Genomic DNA, 22,465 nt, shown 5'->3' with positions numbered 1-22,465 from the left:
CCTGAATTGAGGCAAATATATGGGAATATTCGGACTCTTGCTTGAGTAATGTGTAGGACGTTCACAATAATTGTCATGTTCTTTCTTTCTATAGGACTACATGCAGAATGTGCATGGGAAAGAGATAGACTTGCTGAGGACAACAGTCAAGGTTCCCGGGAAGAGACCGCCCAGAGCGGTGGCCACCGTCGCCCCAACTGCTAGTCCCAAAACCAACGGGCTGACTAAGGACCGCAGCGCCTTGCAGCTGGGCATCGGAAACACAGGTACCATTTCCTGTCCTCATAATGAGGCTAAAGGCCCGAGTAGCACATACAATACACAGTACAGGACAATTCAATATGCTTATTGTATACGTTCTGACACTTGACAGTGGTTCATCTGTAAAATTGATATTAAGTCAACTATATCCTGAAGGTGTGTGTGTGTGTGTGTGTGTGTGTGTGTGTGTGTGTGTTTTAAGAACTTAGATTTAGCACCACAAACAAATACATCCTCTTAAAGACCTACTCCAATTCAGAAACCATCTCCTCACCGTCCGCTAGCTAGTCCATTAACGGTAAATCTGGCACATGCTAACGTTCTGGAGGAGCTCCGGCGGGAAGGGAATATTATCTTGAGTTCAATTATCTGAGTGTGTTTTCACCTATCCTAAACACTTGTGGTTCAACTTTTTTGAACACACGTTTATCTCTCAAATCAGTCGGCAGCACCTTCAGTTGTACAGTACACGCTAAGTAAAGCTTTTTCTCTTTTTCACTTATATTTGTGGTATGGAAATGAATACTACAGAATAATAATAATAATATTCGCTCGCACTATATTGGTACATTTGAAAGGATGAACATTGTAGGTAAAGAGGAATCTTTCATATTTCACGTACGACACAAAAGAGAAAACAACTCACAGGTACAATGTGTAATGGTTACTCAATGCGTATATTATTGCTGTACTCATTTTCTACGTCCTCAGTTGGTGATTAATCATAAAAATGGGTCCCAACAGGTTAATTATCTATTTTCCTTATGTTTCACTGATGCAAATTAGCTGCCTCATGGTATACACAATGATTACTTAATGAGAGTCTATGAGAAATCTATTAATTCTCTTAATTACTTAACAGGGAATTGAACATTGTGTTTCAACATAATGTGCATGTATAAGGAGATATCACTAGAAATTAAGCTTTTTTTTATTTTAGACTGCTATGCAACTCTGACACTGACCTAGTTTTCATCCTCCTATGGTAGTGGGGGGTCACAGCAATAAAAACCAGTTTGGTCCTGAGCGTTTTGTGCCAGAGTTTCTCTACCTTTCAAGTTTAAAAATAGAGCTCCTCTCCCAGCGAGCGATGCCACCGGAGGCTGCAGAGAGTCTGGCGGGCTTATAGAGGGGAAGCCAGTGATTGGATTTAGGGGTTAGGATTAAGAGTAATTAATACTAATTAGCAAAGTGATCCCCGGAGGGAGGCGGGGTCCTTCATCAGATGTGAAATGGGCACAGTGTTTCTATCACTCAGGCTAAAGCTAACTGGATGAGAGTGGGTCCCGGGCCAAAGCTGGTCGGCAGGGACCATTAGCACTGTCCAGGCAGGTTACTGTTAAACCACCGCTGTACGGGTTAATCAGTCAAAAACAGGAAGATGTGGGAGTTTACAGAGCAGAGGACGTTGGATCGAGGTTTGTTGAATCGCACAAACGGTTCACCTTGAGGGGAGTCATTGGGGCACACAAAGGGCCTTGAAAAACAGGCCATACCAGGTTTTGGGGAAAACGGCACCAACTGGTCTGTTTGCTTTGTTGTTCGGTTCTTGGAAAAGACTTCTCAATGACACATTTCCAAGATCTTCAGTTGTCATCCATTTGTTCATCAGGGAACAATGTGTGGGAGATTTACTTTAATCCCCATTTAGGAAAAGAAAGGTTACAAATCACATCAGGTCTCTCTCTGGGTGGAGGACCCTCTTCTGATTATGCGATCGGGATTTTGATTTCATTAGACGTGCAATTGATGAAGGGAACAAAGGGGTAATTTTTCATTCATGGCGTCCAAATCACAAGCCTTGTCTGTGCCTCTGGTAATTCATTCCTTCCTTAGATCTAAAGACCTTTATAATCACTGAGAGAAGAGGATAGCAATGGAGAGAAGGAGGGGCGGAGTGGATGGGGGAGATAGGAAGATGAAGCGGAGAGGCTGAGAAGATAGAGAGTAAATGAGAGAACGCATGCGCCCACGAGTTTGCCAAGCGGCCAGGTTTAATTCCTTTGCTGGGTGCTGAGCGGAACCATTTTAAATATGATCCTCCCTGTTAACACGCATCCTGCCGTGTCACCAGCGACGGATACATTGTATCAAAGTATTAATGGACCCAGTCACTTTGAATCAATCCTGTGGGGGAGAGAGATGCATGTGGAAGAGGTGGGAAAGTGTTTAGCTCATTCCCTCTTCACTCTGTACCACAATTTGTCTCAAGCTTTAATCCATAGCCGAGTAGAAGCAGTAGCCACTGACCATCAGGCCCCGCCAGCGCCAACATCAGACTTCTTTTTCCAACACCGGTGTAATCTAGCCTCTTTGAGGTAATATAATATATAGTGATTATCAACCGTTATTGTGTGATGTACCGCTCAGCCGTGTTAGATGAGCGCAAGTACTGCGTCACCACCCGTCATGTTCCAAATGTGTCCATTTTGAGCTGATATAAAACCGTTTTTAACGCTATTCATTATATAAAAGTTTATATGTTTAAGCTTAGTCATGTTTGAATGTGTAGTATTACCACTTATAGTAGCAGAAGATGTTTAAAAACAATGTATCCAGCACTTTCAGTTGTCCAATTTACATTTTTTCAAATAAGTGGAGCTACTCCGAACCCTTTCCATGTACCCAGTGACAACTGTAGAAGTTCCCCTAGAGTACACATAACCCTAGTTGGGAATCAGGCAATAGAGTAATAGTTTGTTTGAGTAGTAGTCTGTTTTGTCTGAAGAAATTGACTTCAATTGAGTTTTAAAAAAACTTTTCTTTAGTTTTTTTTATGATTAATCTCTGAGGAAAGGACATCAAAATGTCATTACATTCATAGTAACAGTGTAACATAACAGCAGTTGTGTCATCCTCTGACAATATGAAACCACATCATAAGGCTTAAATGAAGACAAAATAAAATGTGAGTTGTCAAAAAAAGCGAGATATCTTAACAAGTAAAGAAAAGAGGTTGGTGTTGTCGTACACGAGGGTTAAAGTCAAAATCTTAAAGTTGGTTTAATGCAAACAAGTTGAATAGAGTAGGGATGTTAATATGACATGCATATAATAATATTGTGTAAATAATGCAGCGCCTCTTAAAGTTATTTCCGTTTCTTTGCGTTCTCGCTTTGTCTCGCTCCCCCAATGCCCCACACACAAATAAATTTGCTCAATTACGCTCAATAAACAAAGTTAAAGAGGAATTTGATTGAAAATTCTCAATGGATATCGTAATGCTATCATCATAAACCGATGGCCACGATCGTTGCGTAGTGGAAATCTGATACAGCCCTAGTGTACAGTGCAATATGTAACGCGCAGATATGAGTATGAACGTCTGAGTGACTTTCGTGGCGACAGGCAGCAGCAGTATCTGGGTTGGGGGGAGTGGAAGTGGGGAGGGGGGGGGGGGGGCATCTGGGCGTTGGTCAGGATGATGGTGGTGGATTACACACAGCCAGCAGATGATGTGCTGCCCGGCCCACATTAGCATGAATGCTTCATTATCCCACTACTTGTACATAATGGCAACAACTCCACGGAGGGGTCAGGCCTCGTCACGGCTCATCAACCCACTGACGGCCCGGCCTAAAGAGAAATGAGAAGCAAGGCAGCGCTGCTCCCCGCTAATCCATCGCCTCTACTTAACACCCCAGCACCCAGCACTGGATAGCCTGCAGAACACACTGTACTGGCTTTTGTTATCTCTTTTATACACATGACGATACAGTCGGCAAGAAATATTCATAATAGAGATTTGTAATTTTAGGTTTTAATCATTTTTAATAGGAATTGTGCAGGATCTGTGTAGCAACATCCTTGATAAGAAACAGGGAGACTTTCCTCTTTGCTAATGATGTTTTTAAATTACAATGTTTTAATGCAGCTGTAGTTTTTTATTTAAGTAAGAGTAGATACTTTTAGTACAGAAGGAAAGGGTTACAAGTTAAAGTACTCATTGTGCAGCAGAATGGCTGCTGTCAGTGTTAAATTATTAAATATTAGGTTATTTGATTATCATCACTGATGCATAAAGGTGCGAGAAGCATTTTAATGTTGCAGCTTTATTCTGTTGAGTAGTTTAATCTACAAAAAAAGGATAATATTTCTTGATTGTAAAATATTAATTTGCAAAATAACTTTTTTTATTCTCAATAAAGTGGAGTAGAAGTATAAAGTAACAGTAAATGGAAATATTCTAGGTTATTTATATTGAATTATTGTGTAAATTAACTTATTTATTTACAATTTCACAGTAAATGTCTTCATCAATGTTTTACTGCAATTTACTGCATAATGATGATGCAATCACCAGAGAGACCAGACAAAATGAAACTTTGGTGTCTTCAGCAAATGCCAGGAAATCATCAAAATGATGTTTGTGTTTTCCTTTTATGAGGCAGCACTATAATGTTTTTTGCATACAGTCTTACTTCTTTACTTTATTCTTAACATTTATTGCATTAACAGTTGATAATGCTCGGTGTATTTCACAGTCGATCACCAACACGATCACTGACGTTGGCAACATTCAGTATTAAATGTGATCCTTTGGACCTCAAACTGTGAGTCGTCAGGTTCATCGTTGTAAGTCCACCGCTGAAGCTGTGAGACGTAGCGGAGTCAGGCCTGGCTGGAGCTGCGAGGAGTACAGTGTTCTTTTAATGCCACAAGCTGATTATTTCTCCATTGTAATTACATTATCCTCCCCTTTATGCAGGAGTGGTCTCTGGGGACTAATGGATACAGCCATGTATAATTCATTAATCATTAGCATCCAATTTGACAATTAGATGTGATTGTTGAATTTTTAAATATCAATGTAACTTGCCTTGTAGTTATCTAACTATTTTCTTTTTCTCTTTTTTAAAATGCGTCAAAGAGTCAAACTTTAGAAATGAAGAAATGTCGATCTTTTAATAGTAGAAAATTAAGAATGATCTCTAAACGAAGATAAAGCATGTATCTGTGTAATATGTGCTGCTGTGTTTTTAAAAAGAAAATCATATATTTAAATATTCCTTTTCATATATTCGTCACAAAAACTAAGTTTCACATTTTCTTTTCAGTACCCCGACTCATCGCCTCTGTCTCCCCCTCCCTCCCTCCCTCCCCCCCCCCCCCCCTCCTCCACTCTGATTTCAGCATGCTAATTTAGTCGGTGCTCCTCAGCATGATTCCCTCGCTCTCTCTCCCATTCTTGCTGCGATTCTGCTCCCTCCCCTCTGGGACCTGAAGATTAATATTCCTGGGCCCAACAAGATAATTACTGATACTAATTAGACATGATTATGTGAATTTGATACACTTATTACTCTAGATAATGAGTAAGACATATTATCCTAACAAGCACCCGTGCCGCTTAGTTTACTTTACACGCGACCCACACAGTATATTTTCTGTTATTGTCACCTCAATCAGAAACTGATATTCTCTTGTAATTATTAAATAAAAGGCCTTGATGTGTGATACCTGCAGGATGAGAAAGCATTGTTGAGGAAATCAGAGATATGACTTGTTTTCCAAACAAAGCCTCTGAAATGTTAACCTTTTAAGTGTCTATTTACCTCATTAAATTATATTGTTTTAGAATGTCGTTTTGCAATAAAGGACTCATTATGTCAACTTTAAGTGTGAATATTAACTTTTCCTGACGTCTAATTTTTATTTATAAAAGCCTTTCCTTGTAGGTCATACAGAATATGTTCTTATTAGTGTCACCTTCAATTCAGTAAAATCATTTTTATCCGAATAAAATCACACAATTTTTGGAAGGAATTGTGTTACATGACACATTTTTTAATTCCGTTTGATGCATTGTAAATCTAAAGCAGTTAATCTGATTCCCCCCGCACATGACTGGAAGTGTATCGATGAGTTTTTCAGAGTAGTTAGGATGTGTTGTAGCGACTGCTCGTGAACAGGAGGGAAGGACCCCACATGGCGCAGCCTAGCCCATGAATTAGTAAAGAGATCCAGGCGTCCGTGGCTCGCCTGATTGGAAGTTAGGGAGAGAACGCCTGCTGACGCCAGTGGAGATCGATGTGGCAGTCAGAGGGATGAGGCGAGATAATTAGCGTTCAGAGTGTATCTTGTTAATTAAGGGCTAATTAGAGGCAGAGGCGGAGGGAGAGGGGTTTCGTGTCTGTGTGAGGGGGGGGTTGTTCGACAGAGGGATGTGCACAAATATGGTGGCAGCAGCAGTATTGCAGTGCTGTAGAAACTACTAAAAACTCAATTGCATCATTACAACTTCTTTACGGACTTTTTTTTGTTTAAAGAAAAACAATCTTACACGACTGAGTTTAGAATTCAAAGGCGTGCGGAAAATAAAATGAGGATTCATTTTCTTTTGTTTGTTTTGTTTCTCTAGGTGCTCCTCACTCCAACAGTAGTTCATCCCTCCAGACGGGCGCCTCGTTGTTCAGCGGCAGTAAAGATGGCATGCACCAACGCTCCTTCTCCGTGTCCAGCGCCGACCAGTGGAATGAAGCCATCAACACCAGTACGAGCAGCGGAGCCCGTAAGACCCTTAAATCTTTTCAAAATCTCCCCGTGCATTGTGCAATCGAACTACACACATTACTACCACAAAGACGAGTGAATTAAAACCAAACGAAAGGGATCTGATCTAGATGGAGACGCCATTTCCCGACCTCTGTACACAGGTGGTACGAGCCTCATTTTCATAATTAGGTGATCAGGGCTGTGATCGCTGTGACCTTTTTGGCTGCTGCTCTTTGATAGAAGCAGCGTGTTCAGAGGAGAGGAACAGTGAAGGTTAACTTTCTGCCTTCGATGCATCTCCGCTCACTGCCTCTGTGTCACATTGCACTTTGTCACTGTACTTGAGTGAAGTAAGATAATATATTCACCATGCATGTCTACACACACACCCCCTTCCTGTCTTTACCTTCCATCTTACTCTTATCCCCCCTCCTCCTTCCTCTGTTTTCCTCTCTTCTCTTCGGAACAGGAAAATGAATGCTTTTTGGGGGTACCATTCATCACCAGTTATTTCCCTCTCTTTGTGGTTGGCAGTAAAAAAGCACTTAAATGCACATCAACAGAATAACAGTCATTTCCATGCATGTTTGCACTCTGGTAGTTCTCATTAGCACGGCGGCGGCTCCCCCCCTCCCCATGGGCTCCCAGGGGCCCCGGCAGTTTAAAGAGCGCACTTTACGAGCGCTGCTGGAGTCCAACTGCACGGCCCTCGTGGTTCCGCAGACAAGCCTGTCTCTCATTTGGAGCTGCCAAACGATCAATTCTGCCTGGACGCAGGCACTTCCATCACCCCCTACCCCTGTCTCCCATCAGCAGCATGCCCAAAGCAGAATTACTTAGATTCGTGGGGTCCTCAAATAAATGAGCGTGTGTGTGTGTGTGTGTGTTCTCGCTGATTTTGTGTGTGTGTGTGTGTGTAGCTGTTTGTATGTGAGTTTCTTTCCACAGAGCGTGTTTGCGTCTGTATTACAATCTGTACGTGGGAGAGAGAAAAAAAGCTTCATACTGGATGTTTGTGAATGTACGTTTGCATGTCGGTCTGCGGAGGACAACTAGGAGTTCCTAAACGTTGTGTTGTGAAAATGTGGAGGCCTAGAATTTCCCCATTTATGTTTGGTAAACTGAAAAGCCCTCAATATCAGCATAGCTCATTAACCAGCATCCAGTCTTCAACTAAATCAGATCCACACGTTATTCTCTTTTCTTCAATTATTTTCATGCGACTCCTAAGGTAACCACAAATGAGCTTGAATGAGGCAAATGAGCTGAAAACAATAGTAGAAACGTTGCGTCAAATGATAGATATGTTGCTCGTCGGGAAGGAGTGTCTCTGTAATCAGTGCATAGTCAGTGCGGACAGTTTAAGGCTCGCGATGTACACTAAAGAATCTTTGTAGCTCAAAAACTTTTTCTCCTAACGATTTTAAGAATCTGAATTACGGCAGCGGAGTAAGTCTGTAGTGTAAAATGTGACTGGACTATCAGAAAACATAAACTTGATTGAAACACGATCCTTTTTATCTTTCATCCTAATGTGCCTTCAATAATCAATAGAGGGTGTTCCACTGTGAAGGGTGCTCATGTTTTGCCATTTGAATTGACTTGAACCTAGCCCAATCACTCCATTATCCTTGGTGAAGGTTGCAGGTTAACATAAAATGTGATTCTGAGACGCAAAAACAGCAGATTGATGATTCACTGGAGAATGAATGCATCTTAGCCAGGTAACCATTTCCATATTATTTAAAGAATGTCCTCATTTGTAAACCTATTGAGCAAAGGCTGAAGCAGAGGTAGTAACGTCTCTTGAATATTGAGCACAGATTTTTGATTAAATCCCGGCCCAATTTTTCTATTGCTTGCATTCATAAAGACCCCCATTCTTAATGCACTGGATGCTTGTTTAGATGCCGCTCTCCTTCGTACACCTCAATCTTTGAGCCTGAATTAAATGCAAGAGGCTCAAACAGTCGATTGAGCAACGTGATTGGTTCACTGATGACAATAACTTAAGTCATGGTCAAAGTGTGAGTAATGTCACATTTTCAAAGGCAAAAGATTGCTGTAGATCAGTGCTCTCCATGAGTAATGATTCAATAATTAATTCAACGTTATCCTATTGTAAGATAAGACATACATTGGTGCACAGTTCTTATGGCAAACAAATATATATAACTAGTGAAATTATGCAAAAATCTGTCCCAACTGAAGAACTGAATATCTTTTAATTATAAGATTTAGTTCTATTAGCATCAAAAAAAAGATTTTAGTGAGAGGTTGACCTGAAACCATTAATACTTAATAATCTGCAACAATTTAAATAATCGATTACAAACGTTCAGTTTCCAACTTCTCAATGTGAGGATTATTCATTTTTTTCGTCATATGATAGTAAATTGAACATTCATTTGAAAATCTCATTTAGGCTTCAGGTAACCTTTTTAAAATACGTTCCTACATGTTAGGACCAACAAAAATAATAATAATCGGAAGATCAGGTGATAAGTCCATAATGAAGATAATCGTTTGTTGCAGCATTAATGAGAAGAGCAATAATATACATGTGAGTTTTATTACTAAATATCATTATATGTTGATAATTCTATGCAAACTGTTACAACTATTAATTTTGTCCATATTGCCCCTCAGCCCTCCATGAAAAGCCTTTTTACTTTCCGTCCTCCAAGACTTTTATGCTGCAACTCTGCTCTGCTTTGTGATAATTATTTTATATATATATATATATATAGGTGCCTTCTCTCCTGTAAGTTTGCTTATCAGGACACAGGTAGTAATGCACAGATAGCCTTTTCCTGTGGCACTGTGTTTTATACCTTGGCCTCCCGATGCGAGGGTGATAGCATGTGGGGTGTTTGATTTCTACGCTAGGCCGTAATGAAGTTTGACATTTCGTTTGGAGAGAGCAGCAGAGCGCGATCAGGCCTTGATTAGTACGCTCTAATTGAGGATAATAAGGGGGAGGCGGTGATTGTTTCTAATTTTTGCCATTAATTGCAGCCGTTGGCTTTGATTGAGGACAGGCAGGGCTGCCATGTCAAGGGGCCTGGTGGAATCATACTGCTCCTCACCCAGAGCCTCTTGAATAACAATGAAATGACTCGGCCCCCTCCTCTTTATCCCCCCTCTGCCTCTTTCTCTCTCACCCTTTTTTCATTTTCATTCATTCTCGGTGTTGATAAAGGCAGGAAGCTGTTAGCGGCCCCCTCTTTGTCTCACCCATAGTCTTCATCGTGGCGCATGTTTAAACTGTCATCTCCGTGGTGGGAGTGTAATACACTGTAATCACAGGTTAGGCTGATACCTTTTCTGCTGCCCAGGTGATCTTGGCTGAGTGCGAAAGAGACTCCTGATCTCCAGAGTGCTTCATTACCCAGCTTGGTGCTGATGGCCCTCATACACACTAACATATAGCTAATAATGTCACAGTGAATTCTCTGCTTGTAGAATCAGTCCAGTTCTGACTTCATAATTCTCAATTTAAGAAAGATAATCTCTCAGTCATGCATAGTTTAGAGCTGAAAAACACTTAAACGCAGGAGACTTCACAATATATAAAACCATTAGGATGCAGGTGCTTTGATATTGTTGCTCAGTGATGTGTACTCCATTTCCTGCTCCTATACCATCATGGTACAGACCTCTTAAAGCCTGATTGGTGCATTCAAAGGGAGGTGTATCACCCCGTATATGTTTCAGGTGCAAGGGGTGCAGGATGAGCAGGGCCAGGGTCATTTTCCACAACATTAGTGGCAGAAATGGATAATTAGAGGTGTTTATGACACGGTTGGGGCCCCTGAGGGGCAGCCCTCCCCTTTAACCTCAAGCGACATTAAACAAATGCTGGCTGTCACGTCGGAGGCAGGTTGGAGCTCATGTCTTCCACCCGCCATACGGAGCTGTGCTGGCGGGACAGACGTTGGAATGGAGAGGGAGGAGGAAGCAGAGAGTGGGAGGGGGGGTGCACATGGAGGACCCCTGTGCCCCCAGCTGTCTGAGCCAGCTAATGACTCGTCTCAGGGGGGCTGTTGTAAGAGAGCAGGGAAATTGAAACAGACGCCTCGACTAGGAGCTGCTACATGTGTGGCTGCGTGCTGCCATTCACAACAGCAGAGAGCTTAATGTATGTAGTCCAGCACAAGCACCAACGTTATGTTCATTAATGTGATGGCGCAGAATCAATATTATTTTCTAAGTAGCGCTTCACTATTTATGCTGAGATATTAATACTACTTTGGTCACTTATCTTTCTAACAAATTAAAGATAACTGTAGTTATAACTAATTTATGTTTTCCTATAATGACATTCTTGCTTGTATACATCGGCTCTCATCAAGATTAATCTCTGAGCCCGGTAGAGACATAACAATGCGTGTCTCAGGTGTTGCCTCCTATATTTTGCCCACGCTCAAACAATGCATCCCCGGGCCAAGAGCCCCACTCTCCCCCAACGTTAGCATCTTCAATCCCCTGCTGAGCCCATCTTACTCCTCCAAGTCAGCCCCATTTCCCTAAAGGTAATGACCGAATTAGGCCTAATGTTGTACACTGGCTAATGGCACAGTGCCGCACATTATAGCATGTGCAACTGGCAACGACAACAGCAATAATCCCTGAGCCCCCTTGTCCTCCTGCACTCCACCCCTGGGGCTGGGACGGTGCACAGGGAAATGAATGGAGTTTGCCACACTACAATGAGCTTTTGATGGGAGACAATGGAGGAGGCTGCCAGCACCACACAGGGTGGTAAGAGGAGAGCAATATGGGGCCCATCTACCGGCCCTCCCTCCCTGCTTCCCCCAGGCCCCTGGCCCCCGCTCCCAGAGTCATAATGGCATCCGGAGGGGGAAAGAAGGGAAAGTGATGTCAAATGTCAGGAAATCAGAAAGATGGCAAGCTGACAACCCCCTCCTATCGTCCCATCCCTCCTATCCCTTTGCCCAACGGTAGCACAGGTTAATATCACATTTATAAAATCACTTACAAGAAACAAAGCCGGCTCTTAGCCCCCTGTCACTCTCAGACAGTCATATAGAGAGCTTTGCCGCGGGCTAACTTAGGTAACCATTTGTTCACTGATGGCCCCTCACCTGTCCTTCACTCTATCTAAAGCCACGCGGTTACTCTTGGAGCCGTTTCCAACTCGCACGTCGACACATTTTTAGGATGTGACAAGTCTGTTCTCTACTTTGCATGAAGCTTTCTGTAAAGCTCATAATGTCATTCATTATTCATTGCTCAGTGTCATTTCACAGTGATTCATACATTTTATACATAATGAGACATTTCTTTGAGTGGAACAATTTAAATTGAAGCTGCCATCTTAGTTTATTTTTAAAGGAATAGTTTTCGATTTTTCAAATCTGTCTCCCATTTTTATACTCAACCCAAGTAACACAAAGGGTTTTTGTTTTCACTGTCATACGTCGCTTTCTTCACACTGGACTTGCAGCTTCAGCAAGAGCAATGAATGCAATTAAAAGCAAACTAATCAACACTCCTCATTAAGCACGAAAGATCTTCACCCAGAACCAACACGATGCTACAGCACTCTGCCGGAGCAATTTCTAGTTGATATTTCATCAAATAATTTTTATTTTTAAATTGGACACTCATGGACGCTCTTCATCAATCTTCTGCAGTTCATTATCTATATATTATGGTTCATCATAGCAATAAATATTCATATTAATTTTCAGTTTCTCCCTTAGTTTTAAAGTTAGACATAACCTTTTTGTCCAGCGTATTTGTCAAATACCGTAAATATTTTTGGATTTGCTGGTTTCAAAAATGATGTTGCAGTTTAATAGTTAAAAATCCAAAATGTCATTTTTGTGACTGCACTTTATATTCATAAAAATTGAATTTGAAAAGTTTTTTTTGAGCGGACATTTCTTCATGTGTCCCTACCGTAAATTGGCCTTAAAAATGTTCAAATGTTTAAACTTTTTTTAATATAAGTACTTGACTTCATGAGAGACTCCTGTAGCATCACAATTGCTTTGGTGTAGAGTTGGTATGGGACTGTAGATACCAGGCTGAAGCTGTGACAGTGAAACTTAAACTCACCTACACTGGCAGTGAATATAAAACCAAGATCTTTAAAAAGAAAAAGAAAAACTACCCTGTTTATTTAACATTAATAATAATAATAATAATAATAATAATAATAATAATAATAATAATAATAATAATAATAATGGTTTTCCCTTTCTGTGTTTTTTTCAGCCAATGGCATGAGTGACCCTGCGAGTACCAGTGTGGGCAGCGCCACAAGTCCAAAACTTGAGCCACCTCCTTCGCCACACGCAAACCGCAAGAAACACAGACGGAAAAAGAGCACGGGCATCACAAAGCCAGACGGCTTATCTGCAGGCAACGAAGGTACAACACAATCACTTTGCTATAGTTTTGAAATGACCAAAACGTCTGAAACGGGACATTTTCCGTGGTAAACACAGGTGCAAAACTGCTGAAAGTGTTTATGCATCCACTGGTTTTTATGCACACTTTTGACTGATGACTGATGACTATAAAACAATTAAAATGCCATATCTCCATCGCATTTTCTACATTACTCCACCGTTTGATGTTTGACCGGCACTTTTATATTCATGTCATCTTCTTCTGCATGGTTTGATGGCACCTGATGGATGAATTAGTGCCACCAATATTTATTTCAGAGAACCAACTCATAATACGTGCAAATACAAAAATATAGAAGTCACATACCCAAATCTGAATTGTTGTATTAACTGATTAAGTTTCTATGTTCAGCACATAGAAGTATAACACACAGATGTTTCAGCTATTTCTTCTGTGTGCAAAATTGGATTTACTTACCAACCAACACAGTTGTAGCTCTTATTTGCTGTTGGGGAAGCCAGTGAGGGATCACATCCTTGAAGTCACGCCCTCCCAGAGAAGCTCCAAGCCGGCAGATGAAAGATTGTCTTAAGCAGGCAAAAAGTGGAGTTAATGTCCCAGACTGCAGTTCAAGGGAACTGCCTATACAAAATTAGGGGAGGGGGGGGGGGACTGGAAACAATGTTTTTCTTTCTATGCAGTTACTCATTTGTTATTGAAGTAAAACTCCACTCTGAATTGAACTTGTCACTCTGATCAGATTCCTGACTGAATATGCCTATGAAGTGCTTAAAGGTGTGTAGTTTTTCTATCTCTATGCCCCCCCCCCCCCCCCCCCCCCCCCCCCCCCCTGAACAGAGCACCCTCACAGTCCCCATTTCTTTTACCGTAGCCTAAAAAGGCCTGATCTCCAGAAGCCGTGGCCCCTCTCAGCAGGGGAGTGGCAGTCGGCTCTCCACCCAATTAATAATGATTCTCCAGCCCAATGATGAATGGAGTACCCTAATTGGATGGCATTGTGAAAACACTGGGACGCATTTCAGAGGCCATAAAACTGATGTCACCGGAGCGGGATGATCAATCAACAAGATTGATACGCTGGATAACAACAACAATGGCATTGACGCCTCCTAAATGGGGCTTAGCATTTATAATCATTATACTTTTTTATCATGGTCTCTGACAGCTTCTCTTTAAAGTCTGAATGGGTCCGTTGACCACATTGTTGTTTAGAGTGAACATCTTCAGCATCGCGGAGATAAGTGGTGTGAGATAAGTGGGGCTTTTCCCCTGTTGTTGGAGAAGTATGTGGTCACATCAGAAAACTGGTGAAAGTTCATCTCAGATCTGATCGTTTTGTACAGTTGGCACGTTCGCTTACAGTTTCTATGTACAGAAGCAGTTAGCAGCTCCTGGCAAAGTTACACAGTCGCATTAAAGCCCTGAATGAGTGATGGCTGGCATTATCAAACATCATCAACTCTCATCGATAAGTGCCCTACACAGGAATAATTGAAGTCAGATGACTTCCTGAGGAGGAAATCTAAAAGTAATCAGACTGGAGGAGGCAGATTCCGAATTGTTCTCACGTCATCACACACACACACACACACGTGCATTGTTTTCTATCTCTCTCTCATGGTTCTCTGCAAGGTTTTCTATTAGCATCACCTTGTCTGTTCTGCTGAATGCTCTGGAATACAGATGTATCGCTTAAATATTGGATTCACCCAAGTCTGGGATGTGAGTTGTGTCTCCTGTTGAAAGAGCAGAAGAGAGAGGAGAAGAAAGGGAAAGGAGAGGAGAGGTGGGATCCTTGAATAAATTGCTATCAGTTTATCTCATTTACGGGGCAATCAGAAGCGTGCAATGCAGGCTGAAATTGAATTTTAGTAGTTGTGAAGCATCATAAATCAAAACAGCGTGCGCGTCTTAAGGTGAGAAATCATTTTGGTCAACATGGGACGTGTAGGATGTAGGAAGGAGCCTGCAGAAACTGTTGATGCACCATCATTTCTAAATATGGCACTACAGTACTTAGCGGGACTCTTCTACATGGCTGCTGAAGTGGGAGGAAATCATAGACATGTTTTATAACCAGTTCATTACTATGATTATGAAAGCATAAATGACACATCTGAATATATGAAATATCTTTTCTGCAAACGTTCAAATAGGCTTTAGGCGAGCTCGGAGCGTTAACCCTTTAAAATGCATTTATTTCAAATCAAAGGAAATCCATTTTCCGTATTGGATAATGTTTTAATTCTCTGTTATGTCTACGGTGCTACACTTCCACCAAAGATATGCACTATGGACACAGTCCCTAATATCCTATGCACTGTCAGAGCTGTGTGGTGTAATGAACTTCTCATGTGCTTAAAGAATGATGCAGGATGCATGGCGAGACAACTGACAGCCCCGTAATGTGTTTCCCAGCAGCCGCCCAGCGACGAGCTTTCTCGGTGTGTCGCTCGCCATAAACCCACTGGAAAATCGATGGCCGATAAAGAGTTGTGTTCAGGGGGAGCCCCCTCTGATTAATGCAGACTGTCAGGGAGCATCATTAATGTATTTCTCTTTTAAAGAAAGTGTATCAAATGCTCATTGTTTTGGAGGTTTTAGCTTGTCCAACGTGAGCAGGAAAGGGAGGTGCAGGAATGGAGGGACGAGGGGGCTCCTTCTTGACTCTTCCTGTTTTATGGTTGAAGATATTTACTTGTGCTAAGGTCACAGAAATCAGGGATGAAATGAGAGCTAAGTGTTTGCCCGAAATGTAAAGTCTTTATTTACATCACACGATTTGATTTGAAGCAACTTTATAGACAGACAACAAGTTTACTCACATGTTGAGCTGCGCTGTTCTAAAGGAAGATACGAGACTAAAGGACGCTTTACTCGTGCTGTACGTCACACGCTCTGTGAGCTATACTCAACTCAGATGTGCTGCAGAGCATTGTGAAGGACTGGGGTCAATTTGTTTTTGACGAATAACATTTTTGAATCAGATCTTCTTAAATTGGTTTATAAACCTGTTATTTAATGGAAGATTCCACAATGTGATTTTAATCAAGTAGTTTTATGATGCAATTTAAATTGATTGAACTTAAAGTGATTGAAAGGGCTCCTCTACTGGATTGTATTTGCAATTAGAGCAGGATAGGGAATTTATTGTTATGCGTCGGAAAAAAGTGGACTCCTAAACTTAAAACCGCTTCCTGAAAGGAGGCCGCTAACGTTAGCCGTTTGTCACATAGTAGCTGAGGAATGTGCCATCCACCCTCATGGTATCAGTGGAAATAAAACGGTTACAAATCTAGACTTATTTATTTAAATGAACATGTGAATTTAACAGAAATGTGTTAATTAGCAAAAAGTTGAACATTTGGCTTTAATAGAAAAGCAGTGTTTGCATCTCAGTTGTCATCAGGGTAACGTGTGTATATATAGATCATATACATGGGATAAGCATCCCATACATATAATAATGTGGCTCCACTGGGCTCAATGGACTAGTAACTGGACGATGAAGAAATAGCTGCAGTAATCAGAAGTGGCCATGTTATACTCTTAAAGTAATAACAAGACTCCCTCACTGAATTGAGAGCCTGCACCATCTTAACTCACAAGACATTTGATGCTAATGTCACCTTATGAGACCTTTCTCTTCTTTAATTTGTCACTAATAACTTTTATTAACCTGTGTCTGCTCTTGAGTTTCCTTCGTGACATTTGGTTGTCTTACTCTACATACGCACTGCAGTTTTAGATCAGAAGAAACGTCTCGTTGTTCCTGACTCGTCTACAGAGCGACTGGAACAAGGATTCGTGCTCTTTCTGTGCCCAAACTACAACTTAACCTGCATTGACAGTCGATTTAAAAAACCGGCGTTAAGTTATATACTGTCAGTCCAACTTAATCCAGTATCCTATTGTCCTGCACCTTGGCAAACTAAGGGTTAATATCCTCTGGAGTCCAGCTGAGGATTAGGAAATGGAGGTTTAACTGCCTGTGCTAATGGTGGGTGTTTATCTCAATACTTTGTTTTGTCACTCCCCGACTCGCTCTCATTTCCGAAAGCTGTCCCTGGAGCCTCCACTCTTGTAATGGCTTAGCTTTCTGAGCGCCACAGTATGGAGGGAAAGGAATAACAAGATTCTCATTTGGGCTCCGTACACACTGCCCACAGATACATGTATAATTGGCCCTGTTTTCATTTGGCTCTGTTGTTAAATGCACTAGCTATTAGCGTAGTGGTATTGGTGCTGATTTCATGTGTTTGTTTATTGTTGGAAGGTGTGCTCCTTGTTTGTTTGAGACTGTGCGTGTAAAAGTGTGTGTGTACACGAGCGTGCGAGTATGTGCGTGTCAGATAGATAAAGAGTGTGCTCTATCTCTCTCTCTCTCCCTCTCTCTCTCTCTCTCTCTCCCTCCCTGTTCTCTTTCTGAGTTTGGTCGTGGTTCCCCTGGGGCCCCTGTCGCAGTAATGGCCTGCTCCTGATTGCTCTGATACAGGTTAGGAATATTGGCTTTAATGATGTGTAAAATGAGCAAGCAGTGCCTGTGACATTTACAGATGGCACCGCCTTGGCCTGTTCTTCCCAACTGCTCGTTAATTCACGGGAACGGCAAGCACTTCTTTAAGTGACTGCCTGATGCATGCATACGACACAACACAACACCTCCTACACACCAAAACAATAGCTCACCTTGTGCACCTCTGCACCTTGTCATCGTTTCAGCCAAGTGTTCACACGAATGGATAAAAAAAAAAGAAAAAGGAGTCCTCAAGGCTAAGGAGTGTTTGCTAAGTCCTCTCTAAGGGTTCGTCACACCAGTCTCCAGAGGTCTTCGAGAGGCTTAGACAGAATAGATGCTGCGTTGCATTCTGCCGTATAGACAGCACAGCTGGTTCAAACCACCCCCCCCCTGAGGTGCTAATCTGGTCCACAGGTCCTCAGCGGTGCATCTGCTGCAGAACACAGCAATAGAGGAATCACCGTCCGCGGGTCACCCACTTTTCTTTCAGGTTCCACTTTGATTTCCAGGTCAAACACCTTTGAGCGGTATTAAAATTTGATGTACAACTTTCTTTTAATAACGGCCAGTCAGTGGTGGAAGAAGTACCCAGATCCTTTACTCAAGTACCAATATAACAATGTAGAAATACTCAAAGTAAAACACGTGCATTCAAAGTCCTAAGTAAATGCACTGAAGAATTAGTAACTAAATGTACTTAAAGTATAATTATGCATGAAATGATTCCATTGTTAGTATTGATGCATCGAGTATGTTACTGTTGTAGCTAGTTGAGGTGGAGCTAGTACTTTGTAGTTCCATATTTTAGTCCGGTGGTTCCCAACTTTGGCGTCGGGCGATCTTTAAATGGTCACAAGATAAATCTGAGGTGTCGTGGGATGATTTAATAGATTAGGAAAGAAGAAAAAACAAAGTTCTGCTACAGAAATGTGTACACACTTTTGCAAATGTGAAGTATTTGACAAGTTGACCTCGTTGGACCCTAACCCAAAGCTGTACTTCAGTACTGTACTACTTGAGTAAATATGCTTTAGTTACTTTCCACCACTGCAGCCCGTAAATATTAGAAACGCATTAACTATCTATGTTTCTTGAAGCAATCATTTATTATTGGCGAAACATTCTGCGTATTGAAGTGCTGTTGTGTTGCTGCTAGAAGCCATGAAGTAATCTGATGAATAGCGAGTGTAACTGGGAGGTTCCCAAACAGTTTTATGATCCATGTAAAACGTGGATGTGTATCTTTATCCGTTCCTTCCTCTTCGCAGCTCTATGGCCATTACGCTCTAATTTCCTTTTTATTATGCCATGTTAATTAAGGAAAATCATATTTCGCTCATTCTTCACAGTCGGCTCCTCCGTTAGCTTTAAATTGTGTTCCTCCTTGTCCGCCCACTGGCAGAGCTGTGTTAATTTGTTTCTAATTGGCAAGAACTTGTTGATCATAAGCTCGCGGATAGATTTGGTCAGGAGGTTAATGCTCACGCTAATGCGACAAGGTGATCGTTCCTCTGCTAGCCACGTACTAACTGCAGCCATTGAGTAACAACAGAAGCACTGATGGTCCTTTTTAAAAGCTCATCATGTCAGGTGCCTGTAAGACAGCGGTGATGCCTTTGACACATTGTTCATAGCGCAGATTTAGCGTCTCTGAGAAGACCACTTTGACCTCAGCATCGTGCTTACATGGAGCGGAATTACTTTGGCTTATGGAGCTGAATTGCCACACTGTGGACGGCATTAAAAAGTAATATCGGTGTGCTGGAGCTGCATGTAATGACAATATCGGCGTAGCACATAGAGCCTCCTGCTGCACATGGTCCTCTGTCTCTTTAGTGGCTACAGTATGTCTCACGTGTGCATTACTATGCATGGAGAATTAGATTTGTTTTCCCTTGTATACTCATCAGTTTAAGAAACCAGCCATCCGTTGCTTTTTTAATCTCCATAATGAAAGTGTTTTAATGCCTCCAATTTATTGCCTGGGCAGCCAACAGAATAATTAGCTTTGTTCGGGTTTTTAAAAAAGACGAAAACACAAGTATAACAACATTTGAGTCTGGGAGCCACAAATTATAATCAAATGCATTAGTTATTGTACCGCAAGTGATATTGGACAAGGAAAACATTGATTTTTACTGTATGTTTGTTCAATTAATCAAATTAACATTTCTTTCCATATTTCTTTGCTTTTACTCCGTTCTTTAAGTTAACCATTTTAACTCTATGAAATGGAGATTAGTTTTTTTCTTCTATTTTAATCCCCACCAGTGCTTTTGAAATGTAACAGCCACATAAATACTTTTTCGCTGTTAGTCTAAATAAAGAGGCTTCCAAGGCTTTATTGATTCTTCGTGACCTGTAGTCGATTCCACAAACTAAATCAGATAATTGAAGTTGGTGTCGAGCTAATTGGATTATTGCTTTCCCCCTGAAGAGATGGACCTCCACCACAGCTCGGGGATCGCTACATCAGTGGCGTCCGTCAGACATCTGTCATTTAACAGCACACGGCTGCCTCTCGCACCAAGGAGGCTGAATTGATTATAAATGTGTAGTAATTTCTTTGATTAGATGATTTGTCTGAAGATCTTCTCATCATCAGATATACAGTTAATTTAATATTAATAAATCAATGCATGAATACACAATACATTACAAGTATTTATATGTATATAGGTTGTACATTAAATAAATGTGTTTTTAATGTAACCTCTATTAATGATAAAGCCACACAGGAAGAAAAAAAAAAGAAAAACATTCCCCTCGTGTCTACTTGCCTCCAGTCCTCCAAACATGGTTTATGCAAATGAGATGACTATTTGCATAGACATAATTAGGTAATTACAAATCATTTGGCTATGAGCGCAAGCATGTGCACAGACCAGAGATGTTACATGAGTCACATTGTACAGTACCGAGTTAATGAATTGCTTCTGAGCAGCAGAGGCATTACAGCATGTGTTGGGACATATGTTGTGTCAGACCTCTTGTTTGAAAACGACAGGTGACATTTTCATAATTCTTAGTTAAACACAAAAGAGCGGAGAGACGCCCCGCAGCCGATGCACAATGTTCAAAGCCAGTTTGAGGCTTCATTGTATTAAAAGGAAAAACTGTAAACCAATCCTCTTACAAAGCATTATTGGACTCATTGTCTTCTTTGTTTCAGAGACTTGTATACTTAGAACTTGGAATGAATAACAAGTGTTGTGTTTTTATTGCATTTAAAAAATCAAAAATCAACCAGGGGAATGTGGAGAATCCCAAAACCTGGACTAAAACTTTGCGATCCGAGCTGGAACGTCCTGTGTGTGTTTTCTTTGCCAAAGATATCTGGTTCTTTGATCTTTTGAAGTCTGTGTTCATATAATCTTTGAGGTAGAAGTTAACTACATCTCTCAAGGTGCATTTCTACAAGAAACATCCAATAGCGGAGCTTAAAATTCTGTCATGCGCATCAATAACTAAAGAATACAATGTTGAGAAAACAGATCCTCCGTCTGCATCTTAAATTCATTTATTTTTAGATTCTAAATACACGTCGGATGTATTCAGCAACTACGGTTCACAAATTTAACGAGGGTTTTGAATTTGCTACCATTCTGATTGCCTTCTCCTCCATGGCAACGGCTGCCGAGGCTCTTGGGAATTGTAGTATTTACATGCGTCCTCCACGCCAAAATGATGAACAAAACATAATTTCTCTGAAAAGAAGTCATTTTTCTCGAGGCCCTTTTCTTTTTTGCCTTTTTATGAAGTTCGCAGAGTTTTACAACTTTGCGAACAGCTCATTCATTGCATAGGAAAAGAAAAGATTGGTAATGCTCTTTAAAGTTTAAGTTAAAATGCATCCTAGCATTTATGACATTGTCAGACGACAACAGCGGTGCACGAGAGGTGCCGAGAAACCATTTGAATGCTGCTGTGTTTAAAAGAAGCCCGTGTCATCGTGCATCACTGAGCCGTGTCGCTGACTTGCAGGCTGCAAGGCATGCATGTTTTTCTTAAGTACTAATTTATTGTTTATTTGTGTTTTCCAGAGCAAGAGGATTCCTTTGAGTTCATCATTGTGTCGTTGACGGGTCAGACGTGGAACTTCGAAGCATCTACATATGAGGAGAGGGAACTGTGGGTCCAAGCAATTGGGAGTCAGATCTTTGCCAGCCTGCAGTCCTGCGAGAGCATAAAGAACAAGGTACAGTGGAGGGCAGGGTACAGGGCATGGAAGATAAGAAAAATCAGAAGGATTGCAGAAAATCATCAAATCACAGCGTCGTCGTCATCATCATCCTACAATTCTGCTAGCTTCATTTCCATTCCTCTTTTCCTCTTCTTTCCAACCTTTTATTGCGCCCTCGCCCTCCCCCGCCCCTCCTTACCCACTTCAAGCTGTCACATGTGGGAGGTTGTCAGACAGGTGCACCGCAGTGTGGGGGATCTCTTATTAGAACTGACAGACATCGGAGATAGAACACGGCTTGCCTCATTTTCATATTCATATTTTCTCTGCCTCAGTCTTTTCCTAAGACTTTGAAAAACCTAATGCCTCCCTCCTCTCGCTGGTTGTCTATTATTTGAATCCAGCTATAATTGTTTGCCTTCTCTTACTCTTGCAATGATTAGTTCCTGCTGACTTATTCTCTCCCTCTTTTCTTACAGTCTCGGTTAGGCAGCCAAAGTGATGCAATGGCCATTCAGTCCATACGAAACGTGAGGGGGAACAGCTTCTGTGTGGACTGTGATGCACCCAGTGAGTATAATTATTCACCGCAAACTGCTCAA

At 41.4% G+C, this 22,465-nt stretch overlaps 1 protein-coding gene across 1 annotated transcript in view; it reads left to right on the top strand.

Moving 5' to 3' along the window:
* Positions 1–22,465, top strand: part of agap3 (ArfGAP with GTPase domain, ankyrin repeat and PH domain 3) — a 115,058-nt gene that overhangs the window by 75,275 nt on the left and 17,318 nt on the right. Inside the window, exons 11-15 of the mRNA XM_029454246.1 lie at positions 95–266; positions 6,623–6,772; positions 13,003–13,158; positions 21,724–21,878; positions 22,343–22,433. Of these exons, the coding sequence (XP_029310106.1) occupies positions 95–266; positions 6,623–6,772; positions 13,003–13,158; positions 21,724–21,878; positions 22,343–22,433 (724 nt within the window). The remainder of the gene's footprint in view (positions 1–94; positions 267–6,622; positions 6,773–13,002; positions 13,159–21,723; positions 21,879–22,342; positions 22,434–22,465) is intronic.

This window comes from Cottoperca gobio, chromosome 17 (assembly GCF_900634415.1).
Source record: "Cottoperca gobio chromosome 17, fCotGob3.1, whole genome shotgun sequence".
Lineage (NCBI taxonomy): Eukaryota > Metazoa > Chordata > Actinopteri > Perciformes > Bovichtidae > Cottoperca > Cottoperca gobio.
This window is presented reverse-complemented; position numbering and strand designations above follow the sequence as displayed.